The sequence below is a fragment of the Babylonia areolata genome, chromosome 5 (assembly GCF_041734735.1).
Source record: "Babylonia areolata isolate BAREFJ2019XMU chromosome 5, ASM4173473v1, whole genome shotgun sequence".
NCBI lineage: Eukaryota > Metazoa > Mollusca > Gastropoda > Neogastropoda > Buccinidae > Babylonia > Babylonia areolata.
In genome coordinates this window covers 44,426,036-44,440,427 of record NC_134880.1, presented here as the reverse complement: position 1 = coordinate 44,440,427, position 14,392 = coordinate 44,426,036, and the positions used below count along the sequence as shown (strand labels likewise).

Genomic DNA, 14,392 nt, shown 5'->3' with positions numbered 1-14,392 from the left:
CTGATCCCATGCACACTCAGTATAGCAACACTCCCATGACTGTCGGGTCTGAACAATGTGTAATGAGTGAATGGACACCAGACTGGGCGGTTTGGGAGAGGGGATGAAAAACCACGAAATAAGAGGAGTGAAACATGTTTTATATACATATACTTTTTTTTTCTTTTTTTTTTTTCTTTTTTTACTGAAAATGACAACTTCCGACGTTGTTCCTTCTGTGTGGAGGACCATTGGAAAAGCTCGGCGCTTTAAGGAGGGCTTTGGGGGTTTGTTATTATTTTATTTTGTTAATTTTGTTGGTTTGGTTTGGTTTTCATCTGTATTTCTCCTCATTTACTGGACCATGTATTGCCCCCTATTCATCAAGGCCCTGACCAGTGCATTAGGTCTGTGTTTTGGTTAAGCATATGCACCTCGTTTCTTTTAGATTGTCCTGTTTGAAATTATTTAAAGCAAGCGTGCAGCGTGTCTGGAACAGTCCACACGCTTTGCTTTGGCGTCTCCTGAAAGCATGCAAACTGAAATGAGATTCACTTCACACTGTGTTGTTGGGTTCTTGTTTGTTTGTTTTACTGTCTTTCCACTCCCATGTGCTGAGAATTAATGGGGGGAGGTGACAAGCAGTGATAATTGTTGGAACAGACTGTTCACGTAGATTTGATGTTTTCACAGTCATGCCACATAGTTTTTCATGTTCTGCCAAGGCGAGTCACCCGTTGATTTGGACAGATGCTACAATATGCCAGGAAACATTGTTGCTGTTGTTGATGATGATGTCGTTGTTGTTATTGGTCTTGCTGTTGCTGTTTGTAACTTCCCGAGATGGTGTGACTGTGATTTTCCCCAACTGTTGGTGTGAGTCAGCAACGGTAATTAATTGTGTGGGCACTGGAGCGATGATGTGCACGAGCGTTACAGACAGGTGGTTCGATCGCTCACGGAACTGAAGGTCCCAGCGTCCTCGGGGTCCGTGGTTTGAATCCTCTTCCTTCCCCCCTTAGGATTAGCACTGCTCGCGCTTTATCTCCAGTCGCTGGTATCTAGGTGAGCGGGGAAGATTTCTGGGGGAAAAAAAGTGAATGTTAAAGATCACGTGATCCATACATGTGTCCGGGTAGTGGAAACCAACTCACACACTCCTTCCCGTTCCCTGACCACGGAGAGACGGAGAGAATCATACCTGTCCTGCCACCCCCTCCCCCGCCACGCCCCCATCCCTCTCCCCCCTTATCTTCAGGAATGGTTGGCATGGGTGCAGTGGAGCGAACAGACCGACAGTGAAGCGATTTGTTAGAGTTGTTTGAACACAAAACATCAATAGATGAAGACAACATTCAAACATGAAGTTCGTTGTAAACGATCGAGTGCTCGCTGAAGATACCGTATGTGTGTGTGTGTGTGTGTGTGTGATTATGCACGTGCATGTTGTCTTCCTTGTGTCACTGTTTATTTGCATGTTTATTCCTTTTATATCACTGTGCATTCATAATACTTGCTGTGGTATTGTTGACCGTCGGTTTTGGTTTTGTTTCTAAGCTTTGGAATCAACGAGTGATGTGTGATAGCCCTTAGCCCTGTGAAGATGAATTGATGTGACGGGATTCCTTTGACGGGTCTTTTACCCATGTTAGTGGCTGGGTCTGACGCCCAGCGCTTAGGGTTTATGCGAAGGTCACACACACACACACACACGAGAGGTACACACAATGTAAGGCAGTGGAACGGTGCCGGGTACGTGTGTTCTACACCAGTTTAAAGAAGCGGGCTTTCAGGGAAGACTTGAACCAAGTGGAAGAAGAAATTAGCTGGATCTGCAGAGGACTTTGGGTCCAGAAAGTTGGGCCATATATCTTTTCTTTTTTTTTTAAAGAAGTAAAACAATTAATTAAAAAACGATGACCAAGGAGACTCTGTTCTGTCCTGACTGGAAGGGATGTGAAGCAGACGAGTATTGGAGTACACAGCTGGTGAGGTGACGGAATGGGTTGTAGTTCTATATGTGGATGGCACCTCGGACCAGTGCCACGTCCATGTTGACATGACTGTAAGCCAGAAAAATCAGTCACTGTTAATATACTGTGTTCTGTGATGAACTGACACACAAGGAGGTAAATGTGAGGAGTGTTGTAATTATGTCCCCTGGTTTTTGTGACGTCTCCAAGTTAGTTCCCTTCTGCACAGGGCTGGCTGGCTCGGGAGAAAGTTTTTTTTTTGTTTTTTTTTTAATTTTTTTTACTGTCAGGCCTGGATTGACTGAACTGTCGATGAAGCTGTATTTCTTAGTGTCGATGATGATTTAGTCACACGTCTGCAAATGCGTGCAGTTAGAATCCGTTACTAGAGCAGCTTCACAAGATGTTTATTCATCGATACTTTTTGAAGTTCATGTTAGCAGTGAATTAGAAACGTTTTGTTGTTTTGTTATAGTATTGAATATTGAATTTTACTTACAAGTAACGTATCATTCCGACTGAAATTTATTTATGTGCTTGCGAATGATAATTGAACGATGATATTTCATGTTGTTCTGAAATATTGTGTTACCAGTTGTGTGTCTGGTTTTTGACGTCAGTCAGAGTGTGCTTTTTGTATTTAACCGAGCTTTAACTTTGAGGGAGTCTCGTCCTATTGCAGGCATTGACGTCAACATTTTCGTCATTTTGTCTGTCGCATTTTTGTCAGCGATGTGTGAGGAGAAAATAAATGCAGAGGTTCTTTAGAAATGGGACTAGAACGTGTACTGTTTGCGACTGGGAGAGGGGATGTATTCACTAGATACGAATGGAGGGTTTTTTTTGTTGTTTCCAAGCGGGAACAGGGGGAGCATAGACAATGAACACGTTTCATTTGAGGTATAATTAGAGATAAAGAAACAGAAAAAAAAAATAATGAGGACAAGAATAATAGTAAACGCTCAGTTCCGTTGCAGAAGCAAGTATGCATGAACGTGAGTGACATTTTGTACAGTTATGGTTGTGGACGAAAATTAAAACGTAATGTAAGGTTGTGGACAAAAACGTTTAAGGTTAAGTTCCTAACATGAATCGAATTTACTTGGATGTGTGAGAGTTTCTCTGTGTTTCAGATCATGTTCCTGTAACACTATAAAAAAAAATTTTTAAAAAAATTAAAACCACGAGGCTACATGCACATATATATATATACATACCCCAATCCCCACCCACCACTAACACACACACATGCACAGATAGATGCCAGCACCTGAAAACAATCTGTGCAATTGCAATTAAGCTTTTTTTTCTTTTTTTTCAAAATACAGGTCTTTAATTAACAATAAAGCCATATAACTCAACATACACATGTACACTAACAGCAAACCCACATCAGATTCTCAATCAAAAAAAGATCAACAAGACATACATATATGTCATTATATATTATATATATATATATCAGTTTATACATGGTGAAGTGAAACAATGAAAAGAGGTGAATGAATTCCCCAATAGATTTTCACACCAGCTGTTATTTCTTCTTTTTTTTTTTCATACTACCTATATATCCCCTAAACCATCTCTTCCAAAAATCTGCCAAACATTTCTATTTCCCTTTCTGGCAGCCATACAACTTTACATACACAAGTTTCACTCAGGCAAAACCAATCTAAAAACATGATTTCAAGTAACAGCAAAACTCGGCAATCACAGTAGCAGTTGGGGACAAACCAATCTTCTTGTGGTAACTTGGATTAATGAACTGGCAGGTTTGGTCAAAGTAATGTGAACGCAAGAGCTACATATATAAGTGTGTACATGGGTATCACTGCCCCCGGTGTTAAGGCACACGAGTTATAATTATGCTGGTAAAAACAGTGGTAAATTGTAAAACAATACCTGGTAATTGCTACAACAGCAGTCATTTAATGATAAAAAATGAATAAGATAATAATAATGATGATGATAACAAAAATAATAATCATAAACATAACAATCATAATAATGATAAGATGAAGAATATTTGTCCTTCTGATGAACAAGAAGAAGAAGGAGAAAATGATGATGATGATGATGAGATCATCATCATCATCAATATGCACAATCAGTAAGTTGGAAAGCTATCTGCAATTGTAAACATGGCGTAAACTGGCGTGACACACATCTTTTTCCCATCAATCACAAATTCACGAACCCCACAACTAACAAAAAAAACCAGGCTGAAACATTGACACAACCAAATAATCATACAGAAATATGTTTTCTCACTCTGTTCAGATCAATATTTCTTTTCTTTTCTTTTCTTTTTATAATCCTGCTAGCAATTGAAACAGGTATCTATCAACAACACTTTGCCAATATAAAACACCATTATCAATAATCAGAAAGTGGAAAAAATATATTCATGGCAGTTTGCCAACATAAACTTTATATCAATATTCAGGGGGTAAAAAGGATCTACAGCAGTTTGCAAACAAAAAGAATCATGATCAATAATCAGAAACAAAGGGATGCATAACAGCTTACCAATGTATGGGAGCAGAAGCAATAATCAGAAATGAAGCGATATAAAATAGTTTACCAATATAAGGAAGCATTATCAAAAAAATCAGAAACAAAGGGATATATACTAATAGTTGACCAATACAAAGTAGCATTATCAATCAACAGAAACAAAAGGATGTAAAAATTTGCCAGTATAAAGCAGCATTATCATTATCTGAAGCAATTCTATCCCACACATGCATTCTCACGTTACTGACACAGCTTGTAGGCATTGTTGGGGGAAATAATAAAAAATAAAAATTAAAAAAAAAGTATTATCAAGCAACAGATTGGACATCAAGGGTAATCAACAGAAAAAGAAAAAAGATCACAATTCAGAAAGTAACAGTTTCCAGTGGGGTATTTTTGTCCTCAACTGAACCAGGATCAAGGCCAGGATACAGAACATGGGAAATGTGTGGGCACACTTGTTTGTCTGTGTGTGTGTGTGTGTGTGTTCGTTATCGGTTCTTTCTTTAGTTTAGCATTTTTTTTCACTATCTGTGTGTGTGTGTGTGTGTTGTGTGTTTGTTATCGCTTCTTTCTTTAGTTTAGCATTTTTTTTCACTATCTGTGTGTGTGTGTGTGTGTTTGTTATCGGTTCTTTCTTTAGTTTAGCATTTTTTTCACTATCTGTGTGTGTGTGTGTGTGTGTGTGTGTTCATTACTGGTTCTTTCTTTAGTCTAGCTTTTTGTTTTCACTATCTGTGTGTGTTTGTTCATTACTGGTTTTCTTCAGCATTTTTTCACTCTGTGTGTGTTTGTGTGTGTGTGTGTGCTCTTTTTTTTTAAAATGTCTATCTACAACTGTGGCTTTAGACGTGTGTGTGTGTGTGTTTGCACTTTTTGTTTAATGTCTATCCACAACTGTGATTTTAGACGTTTGTGTGTGCGTGATGTAAAGGTGTGTCACAATTAGCAAAGTAAGATACGTCTTCTGCATTTGTGGGCTGCAACTCCTAAGTTAGCTAGCTTTTACATGTGCAGCCATTTTCAATCTGTCATGTAGGCACCCACACTTCGTCTTTGGGGGGTGTCCAAGCTAGGAATGTTACTGATTTCATAACCCACCAAGCATGACAGATTACAGGATCTTCAACGTGCGTATCTGATCTTCCAAATGCATACACAATGGGAGTTTAAGCACTAGCAGGTCTGCACATAAAGTTGACCCGGGAAATCAGAAAAATCTCCACCCTTTACCCACCAGTAGTGCCAAAACAGGGGATCAAACTCAGTGAAATAATCAGGCAAAAATCCACCACTCTAACCATTCAGTCATCACATCTGTCAGATTAAGATATAAATATAACAGCTCACAGGAGCAGGAAAGAAAAAGAGAAAAACAAAGAAGAAAAAAACAACAGCAACAACAAAAAGCTTTGCCGCAAAACCTGCATTATATCATCATTTATCATAACATGTCACAATGGATTTCTTTGTTGGAACTTTAGCTCCACCTCACCAAATTATTTGTGCTCACACACAATTTATTTTCCTTTCCTTAAAAAAAATAAATAAAATAAATAAATAAAAATAAAAAAATGCTGTTTTTTTAAAACTCACCTCTACCCACATGTATACATTTGTTTACCTGTCAAAGTGGATTTTCTCAAATGATTTGTACAACATACAACACTCATTGCCAGGGACTTTTTCATGCACCATTCCATGCCTGTTACATTTGTAAGGCCATAAATAATTTCTGCTTTATTCAAGCAATATTAACTGTAACTTGCAGCCATAAACTCTGTGGAATCAATCACGCTAAATGTGTACAGATTTTGTTGTTGTTCTTACAACCTGACTGTATTTCATGACTCAGCTCACAGATGATTCCCACAGCCTTGTCATACACTCTGTGTGTGTGTGTGTGTGTGTGTGTGTGTGTGTGTGTGTGTGTGTGTGAGTGTGTGTGTGAGAGTGAGCACAGGATCACCATCTAACTACAAAGCATCAGTAAACCGGTCTTTTGCCAGAACCAACATACCACGTGCATATGACCAGAACAATCTGCCATTAGCACAACACCTATAAAGCCTAGAGATCCACAAATACTCAAAAGACTTCTCCAAATAACCAAGCCGCTGGGGAATTATGAGTTCAACCAGAACCACCAAATCACAGCACGTTGCCAGACCACTGGCATCTATCATCAAGGAGTCAAAATCAACATCTTCAGTCAGAATTATAAAACATGTAAAAACCTTAGAGAGAGAGAGAGACCTCCGGAACACAGGAAATTTAATGCAAAGGCAAACAGCCATGACAACATGTATAAAAAAAAAAGTGTTAAAAAAACTGAGAAAAACAAAACAGATTCAACAAAAACAAAAACAAAAAAAAGAGAGAGAGAAAAGAAAAGAAATATGTACAGTTTCTCAATCACACAATTTAAGAGAGAGGGAGGTCCATAGAAGAGAACGAGGGGCTGTGAGGGAAGAACAGACAAGAGGTTCCAGGATCTTCCGACAGTCAAACCATACAGATGATCAGGACCCAAGGCAGCACACAGACGACTGAAGGGACACGAGTGAAGGCACACAAACAAGAGAACAATAATTCTGAGCACAACAGCATCTTCAAACAGAAGCCACACTGTTTATGACTGGAAAAACAACAACAACAACACCATTTTGAGGACAGATGGGTGAAAGATACAGTGATTAGGGGTTGTTTTTTGCAAAAGTAATTTACTGGGTTTATTTCTCGGCATCCTTTCTTTACCTTTATGCCAGCTGAGGACAAATGCACTCCTTAATTTACCTATATGCCAGCTGGTGACTAATTTATTTACACTCTAGACTCCTCTATATACTTTCATGCCAGTTGATGACAAGTGCTCAGCAGCAATGGCTTGATGCTTGTGCCTTTGTCTCACTAAAATGACATGATTTGGTTAATATAAACAAATGAACTGCCATAAAAAAAAATTTTTTAAAAACCAGTCGAGTACATATTGTTGTAAACTGCCAAGTAATACCATATAACCATGCACAAACGTGAGCGCAGACAGAAAAGTCTGTTTTCTTCTCTCAAAACTACAGACAAGACAATCCGCTTTCTTTTCATGTTAACTATTTACACCAGGTGTGGAAAAAAAACTGGCAACAATGACCTGAGAAAAGAGAAGCATCAAAGGAATGCATGCTGAGGAAACAGAATATATAGGTATCACACAAACAACGGAAGTACAGCAACATTTGAAAGCTCAGCTTTGAAAAGAACAGAGAACTCCAGTTCAGTGCCATAAATTCGGTTCTGGCCTCAGACCTTGGTTGTGCAAGCAATCTCAGCATGTGCTAAGTTCACTTAGCAGTATGAATTTTCCAAATTCTACTCTAATTCCGTCGTAGACATGAAAATTCTTACCCCTAAGGAAACCTTGCGCCGCTTAGCTCCCTTGTGTAGATGGCCTCCAAGTGTCCCTCCTCATAAAATTTGAACAGTCAATATCCACGGCAGTAACACAAAGAAATCACAGATCATGGATTACCTCTCTGTGTGCCGGCCTTTCATGTAATGTTTACAGTCCCCCTCCTGACAATAGTGTTTCACACAAACTGTGTAACACAAACTCTCTCTCCTCCCATCCCCCCTTTTGCAAAACAAAAAAAAAAAGCACAATTTTTGTTCCCGTTGCAGGGATATGATATTGACTTTATTTCTCTACACATGTTAGTCAAAATTACTTTCTTCTTTCAAAACCCAAGGAAAAGACTTGTGACTCCACATAAAACAATGGCTATCCTTAAAGACATCACATTATCATAGGCTGCATGCTTATTATCTATTTCCCTTCCTTGCACATGAAGACATTTGAGGTGGCTGCCTGCAGGTTGTGTTGTCTTGCCTGTAAATACTAATGCTGGCAAAAGCTTACAGCAGACTCAACATTTGTACGTACAAAAAAAAGGCTTTTCTGACATACAACGCTGTCATAAATACACCCATTGGAATGCTTTGGATCAACCAAGCTTTGTCTCACACAGTGATTTGAGCTTAGAACATTGTCACTGCACACAATCCAAGTGGAGTCAGTTTAGTCAAGCAAAGGTCTTGCTTAACCAGATTCAAACGAAGATTCGATCATGATACACAACAAAGTTAAATATGATATACTTTACAAGTACAGAAAGGTGATTTCTAGAACAACAATCATTTTGGCGATACAGGTCAATCATTAGCTGCTGAATCCCACAATTCAAATTAAAATACAAATCTAGACTGATCCTGTAACCTACAATAGCTGTCTGCTATCAGTTCAAAAACAGCTGTGTGTTATCAATTTAACACCATGATAAAACTACATTAAAAGCGGAGAAATGCATATCAGTGACAGTATTGCATCTCAACAGTTCCCTCCCCTGAAAGTCGTGTGTCAAAAAAAACAGAGGTACACAACCTGACTACAAAATACTGATTGAGGAACAGCAACAAAACCCCTACCAAAGTGTTGCCTGAAATAAGACAGAAAATATGCACGTATTTCACCAATGCCTTTCAGCACAAACAGTCCTGAAAGAAGTGGGAATATCTAATTCCCATAAAAGCCCATCCTGTAAAACTGACCAGGAATTAATTCCAGACTTCACCGTGTTCCGGCAGTGCTATATCAGCCAGACACTTCAGGTAAACAACCTGGAAACAACCAAGAGTGAATGATATGTGTGCAAATGCTGCAGAATCACACTCACTAAAAATACTTCAACTGGAATAGAAACTGCAAAGAAAGCACATTCATGCTCAAGCTATCTATAAGCTGAATGAAATACTGATCCAGAGAATGCTAAAATGTTAAATAAAATATTACAATTCAGAAAACCATTACAGTTTTGATGGCTGGTCGATGATAAACAGTTAAGTTCCACAGTGTGATCTGCAACATATGTTTTCCATGTTACTTTTTCAGTGGCATTCATTACTCCCATACACTTATTCCTATCCCCCCCCCATGGGTACATGTATATTTGGCATCACTGCATTCAGGCTAATCTGCATGCCCCACACCACATCTGCTATGCAGAAGCCTGATAGTAGCATAACCCAATGTGCTAGTCAGGCTTTGGGTACATGCATGTATATTTGTGTAACTATCAGAGTGGATGTTTTCTAGAAAATGTTGCCAAAGGACAATGCTTTGGTTGCCATGGGTTCGTTTTCAGTGCCCCAAGTGTGTGCTCAGTTTATCATCTCATCTGAATGACTAGGTACTCTGACTTCCCAGTCAAACTTGGGAGAAAGGGCAAGAGAGGGAACTGAACCCACACTCTCACCAACACTGTATTGGCTCAGCAGATATGCGTCTTAACACTTCCGCCACCTTACTCACTGAGCCAGACTGAATGAGCACTTGCTCAGACAGGCCCACCCAAACGTGTGACAAGGTTTCCCTGTGGTGTGAGGCTTTGGGCCAGCTGTTCAGGAGTGAGAAACTCACACCATGCAGCAGTGTACCGCAGCAAAAGGGAAAGGGAGGTCAGCTAACAGGCAGGCACAAACACACGTGCACAGGACACAGTTCCCTCCCTTTATACTCCTGCAAAACATTTCTTTAGTTGTTTTTTTTAAACAGGAATAGGAAAACATAAAGCAAGGAGAAGTATATCATGCAATGGAATGTTTAGAAAGGAAATTATGGTTAATAATAAAACAGAAATCTGCAATGGTTTTATCAATGGAAATTATATGAGTAGTCAAGCAGAAAACAGTATTGTTGATTTTATATATATATATATATATATATATACAATGCATATTAAAAACAAATATCTTCTTCTTTTTTCTGAAAGAGAGGAGGTATTAAGCCTTCAGCAGCAAGTGTGTTCAAATACTCAGTTCATGTTAACACAGCACACACTATGGTGAGATCACACCAGTTAAAATGAATAGTCCCACAGGTTGTTGTAATGCTGCCGTATCAGTCTGATGTGTCATCAGTTTCTGCATGATCTGATAAAACATACACATACACACTGGCAGCTTCATATATATACAATATACACACAATAAAGAGGCTAGCTATGCTGACAAAAATCCTACAGGTGAAATAAAACCAATAACAAACACAAAAAAATACCCAACCAGCACTGAAATCAGTCCCACATACAAGGATGCTTACACATTCAGCCCTAACCAGACTATTATACACCTCTTCACTATACCAAGTTTCAGTTCCAGTCTCAGCGTCCTAAGGAGGTGTCAGCGGACTATGTGCTACACCACATCTGCCAGGCAGATGCCAGACCAGCATCACAGTCAGGCTTTGAGTGCATGCATACATATCTGGCTGAACCCATCAGAGTGGGGTTCTTCCACAGAATTTTGCCAGAGGACAATACCTATGTGGCCATGGGTTCTTTTTCAGTGCACCAAGTGCGTGCTGCACACAGGACCTCTGTTTGTCATCGTCTCCTCCTTGCTGGATTTGATTTTCCAGTCAAACTTAGGAGAAAGGGCAAGGCTGGGATTCTTACCCAGACCTTCATGGGCATTGTACTGGCAGGTAAGAGTCTTAACCATTCTGCCACCTTCCTCTGAAACTGGATTTGAAGCTGAAACTACACCAAGCAGAGTTAGCAGCAATCTAGGCTGGAGGCATGCTAAAATAAAATAAAATAAAATAAAGTTGAATAGAATAAAAGGAAATAAAAACAACAAGCAGTCTCACAATCTCATGCATTGTCCCACTTGATCACATGTGTCATGTAAACACCAACACAAGTGGTGGTGGTGGTGGTGGTGGTGGTGATAGATTATGCTGCCCCCTACCTCCCTGAAGCTGCTGACTGATCCAAGGCATCCAGTGACACACACACACACACACACACACACACACACACACACACACTGCACAAACCATCTGTGCCCTTTATCTCACCACCGCAATCACTTCACACACACCAAAGACAAACAAACCAGCACAAGTCTAGACAGGCTGCTGGCACATATTATATGGAATGGCTGACAGAAGCTGAACAAAATTTGCCATGGACGTCATCAAATGCTGATGATTTCATTCTTGTGTGGGTACACCTGGGGGGGAGTTCGACCAGAGTGCTTCACTGAGTCCAGCGCCTGTGTGTTGAATGACAGGTGGTGTGACAGGGTTCACAGGCCAAGGCTCACAAAGTTCACATACATTCCTTTCTTTCACACACACACAATCACAAGATCTGACAAGAGAAATTCTGAGTTGTCCCACAAAGTGTTCACGCATAACTATGCCAAGATACCAACACTGGTGGACTGAACTGCTTGGCTACATGAACTTAACAACATTGCTCTCCCTCCTCAGTCTCGTTTGTTTGCTCTCTCTCTCTCTCTCTCTCTCTCTCTCTCTTCACAATGAGATCTACAGAATTATAAATAAACTATCCATTTTTTCACACATGGGGGTTGGGGTGGTGGATGAATTCTGTCAAATGGTGCAGTTTTCATCAGAAAAAAAATGCATACTCAGTATCAGGAAGCAAGGTGAAGGAAGACCATGAAAACCCCCCCCCCTCCCCCCAAAACAACGCACCTCCACAAGCAGCAGAAATATACAACAGTCTTTAAAAAGCTGATACCATTCAATACTTTTTACGTATGCAATTTATGGTGACAGTGGTTCTGTATGCAAAGCTGAAAAAGAAAGCCTAGACTTGGTGCTAGTCATAATAATCATCATCATCATAAAATAGAAGTAATAATGATTATAATAATAATAACAAAATAGAAACAATAATGATAGCAATAATAGTACTGACATTATCAATAACAACAACAATAATAATATACAATAATGATATTAAAAACAATAAAATAATGTGTTCATATAGCACTCAATCTTGTGCGCACACAATTCTGGTGGTCTGGTCTGTATATAGATGCCAATGGGCTTAATCATGTGTCTCATTTTCAAGCAAATTTTAAATTGGAATGCCAAGTATCAGTACTGCTAATTCACTCAAAATTCAGGACAGGCTTTTTGAAACCTTCCCAAATAGTTAACACCTGTTCCTCAAGATTACAACCTCAGCCTCGCCATTTGTCTTGTCCTGAATACCATCATATACAGTGACACTTGCACACACATTTGTTATCATTTTCATCATCTTTCTAATTGATTACACACACACACACACACACACACACACACACACACATAGACTCACACACACACACACACAGATACACACACACACACACACACACTGCTCCTCACAAACTCCAGCCATGTCCATGTCTGTATTGACCAGCTGAAGGCAGACCAGGCACTGCCGACACAGACATGCTTGTGAACCTTGGGTCAGAGTATTTCAAACAAGCAGAATGGAGGATCACCACTCCGACACAGGCAGCATAAATGGAGGATCACCATTCTGACACAGGCAGCATAAATGGAGGATCACCACTCCGACACAGGCAGCATAAATGGAGGATCACCATTCTGACACAGGCAGCATAAATGGAGGATCACCACTCTGACACAGGCAGCATAAATGGAGGATCACCATTCTGACACAGGCAGCATAAATGAAGGATCACCATTCTGACACAGGCAGCATAAATGGAGGATCACCACTCTGACACAGGCAGCATAAATGGAGGATCACCATTCTGACACAGGCAGCATAAATGAAGGATCACCACTCTGACACAAACATAAATGGTGGATCACCATTCTGACACAGGCAGCATAAATGGAGGATCACCACTCTGACACAGACAGCATAAATGGAGGATCACCACTCTGACACAGACAGCATAAATGAAGGATCACCACTCTGACACAGACAGCATAAATGAAGGATCACCACTCTGACACAGGCAGCATAAATGGAGGATCACCACTCTGACACAGGCAGCATAAATGAAGGATCACCACTCTGACACAGACAGCATAAATGAAGGATCACCACTCTGACACAAACATAAATGGTGGATCACCACTCTGACACAGACAGCTGTTGTGGTGCAGGCTCCACATGACCTCTGACCTGCTGCACTGTGTTCGTCTTCTGGAACTCTAGGCCTCAGATCAAGCTCTTGCAGACAGCTGCTGGTTCCCAGCCCCACAACAGTCTGTGGAAAGATGTGTGCCTTGCTCTCCACAGTTCTGAAATCCAACCTTTGTCATCCTCATCTCTGCCACCATCAGCCCACCAATCAGCAAGGAGGTGATCCTTCATTCTCAAGTTCTTCAACAACAACAACAACAATGATTCATTGTCAAGTTTCACACATCCCTCGAACCTCTCATTCAAACAGCATGGATACCTTATGAACAGTTCTGTGAAGCGGCACCCTTGGATCAGAGGAAGGGAGGAGGAGGTGTGACTGTCCTTGTTCCCTTCAGAAGTCTTGTGGGTCCCAGGTCACCAGACGGGGAATGGTGTGGAGGGGGTTCGGAGTCCCAGTTGAAGGAGACCACCACTGACCCTCCACACTGTCACAACATTATTGTTAAACCAGACAACCATCTGACCAGGCGCTGCTCTTTTTTCTCTCTCTCTCTCTCACACACACACACACACTTTGGTGTAGTGTCTATTCACTAGAAGGTGACCGAGAGGCAATGTCTGTATAGTCCAGGGCTGGTGTCCTGTCACAAGTCGGACGACAGAGGGGACTTTGTGTCCAGCTCCGTGTGGCCCCCGGTGTAGACGTAGTAGGTCCGCCGGCCCCACGTTATACGATGTGGGTTGTACACAGCTTTCAGGAATATCCAGATGGCCAGGAACTCCCGGAACACCCACAGGTACATGAAGCGCAGCTTGCCGATGCCCACCGGCCCGTTCTGAAACAGCACCAAGGTCAAGGTGAAATGTGTGTGTGTGTGTGTGACCGTGGATCCTTTGCATACATCATCAGTCAGCGTGAACTTTCAGTGTCTACTGACAGTTTCT

At 40.7% G+C, this 14,392-nt stretch overlaps 1 protein-coding gene across 3 annotated transcripts in view; it reads right to left on the bottom strand.

Annotated features, from left to right (window-relative positions):
• Positions 1–3,259: 3,259 nt before the first annotated feature.
• Positions 3,260–14,392, bottom strand: part of LOC143282091 (ceramide glucosyltransferase-like) — an 85,450-nt gene continuing 74,317 nt past the window's right edge. For all 3 annotated transcript variants that reach the window (XM_076587575.1, XM_076587574.1, XM_076587576.1), the window contains one exon: positions 3,260–14,283. In XM_076587575.1, the coding sequence (XP_076443690.1) occupies positions 14,092–14,283 (192 nt within the window). In that variant the 3' untranslated portion in view covers positions 3,260–14,091. The remainder of the gene's footprint in view (positions 14,284–14,392) is intronic.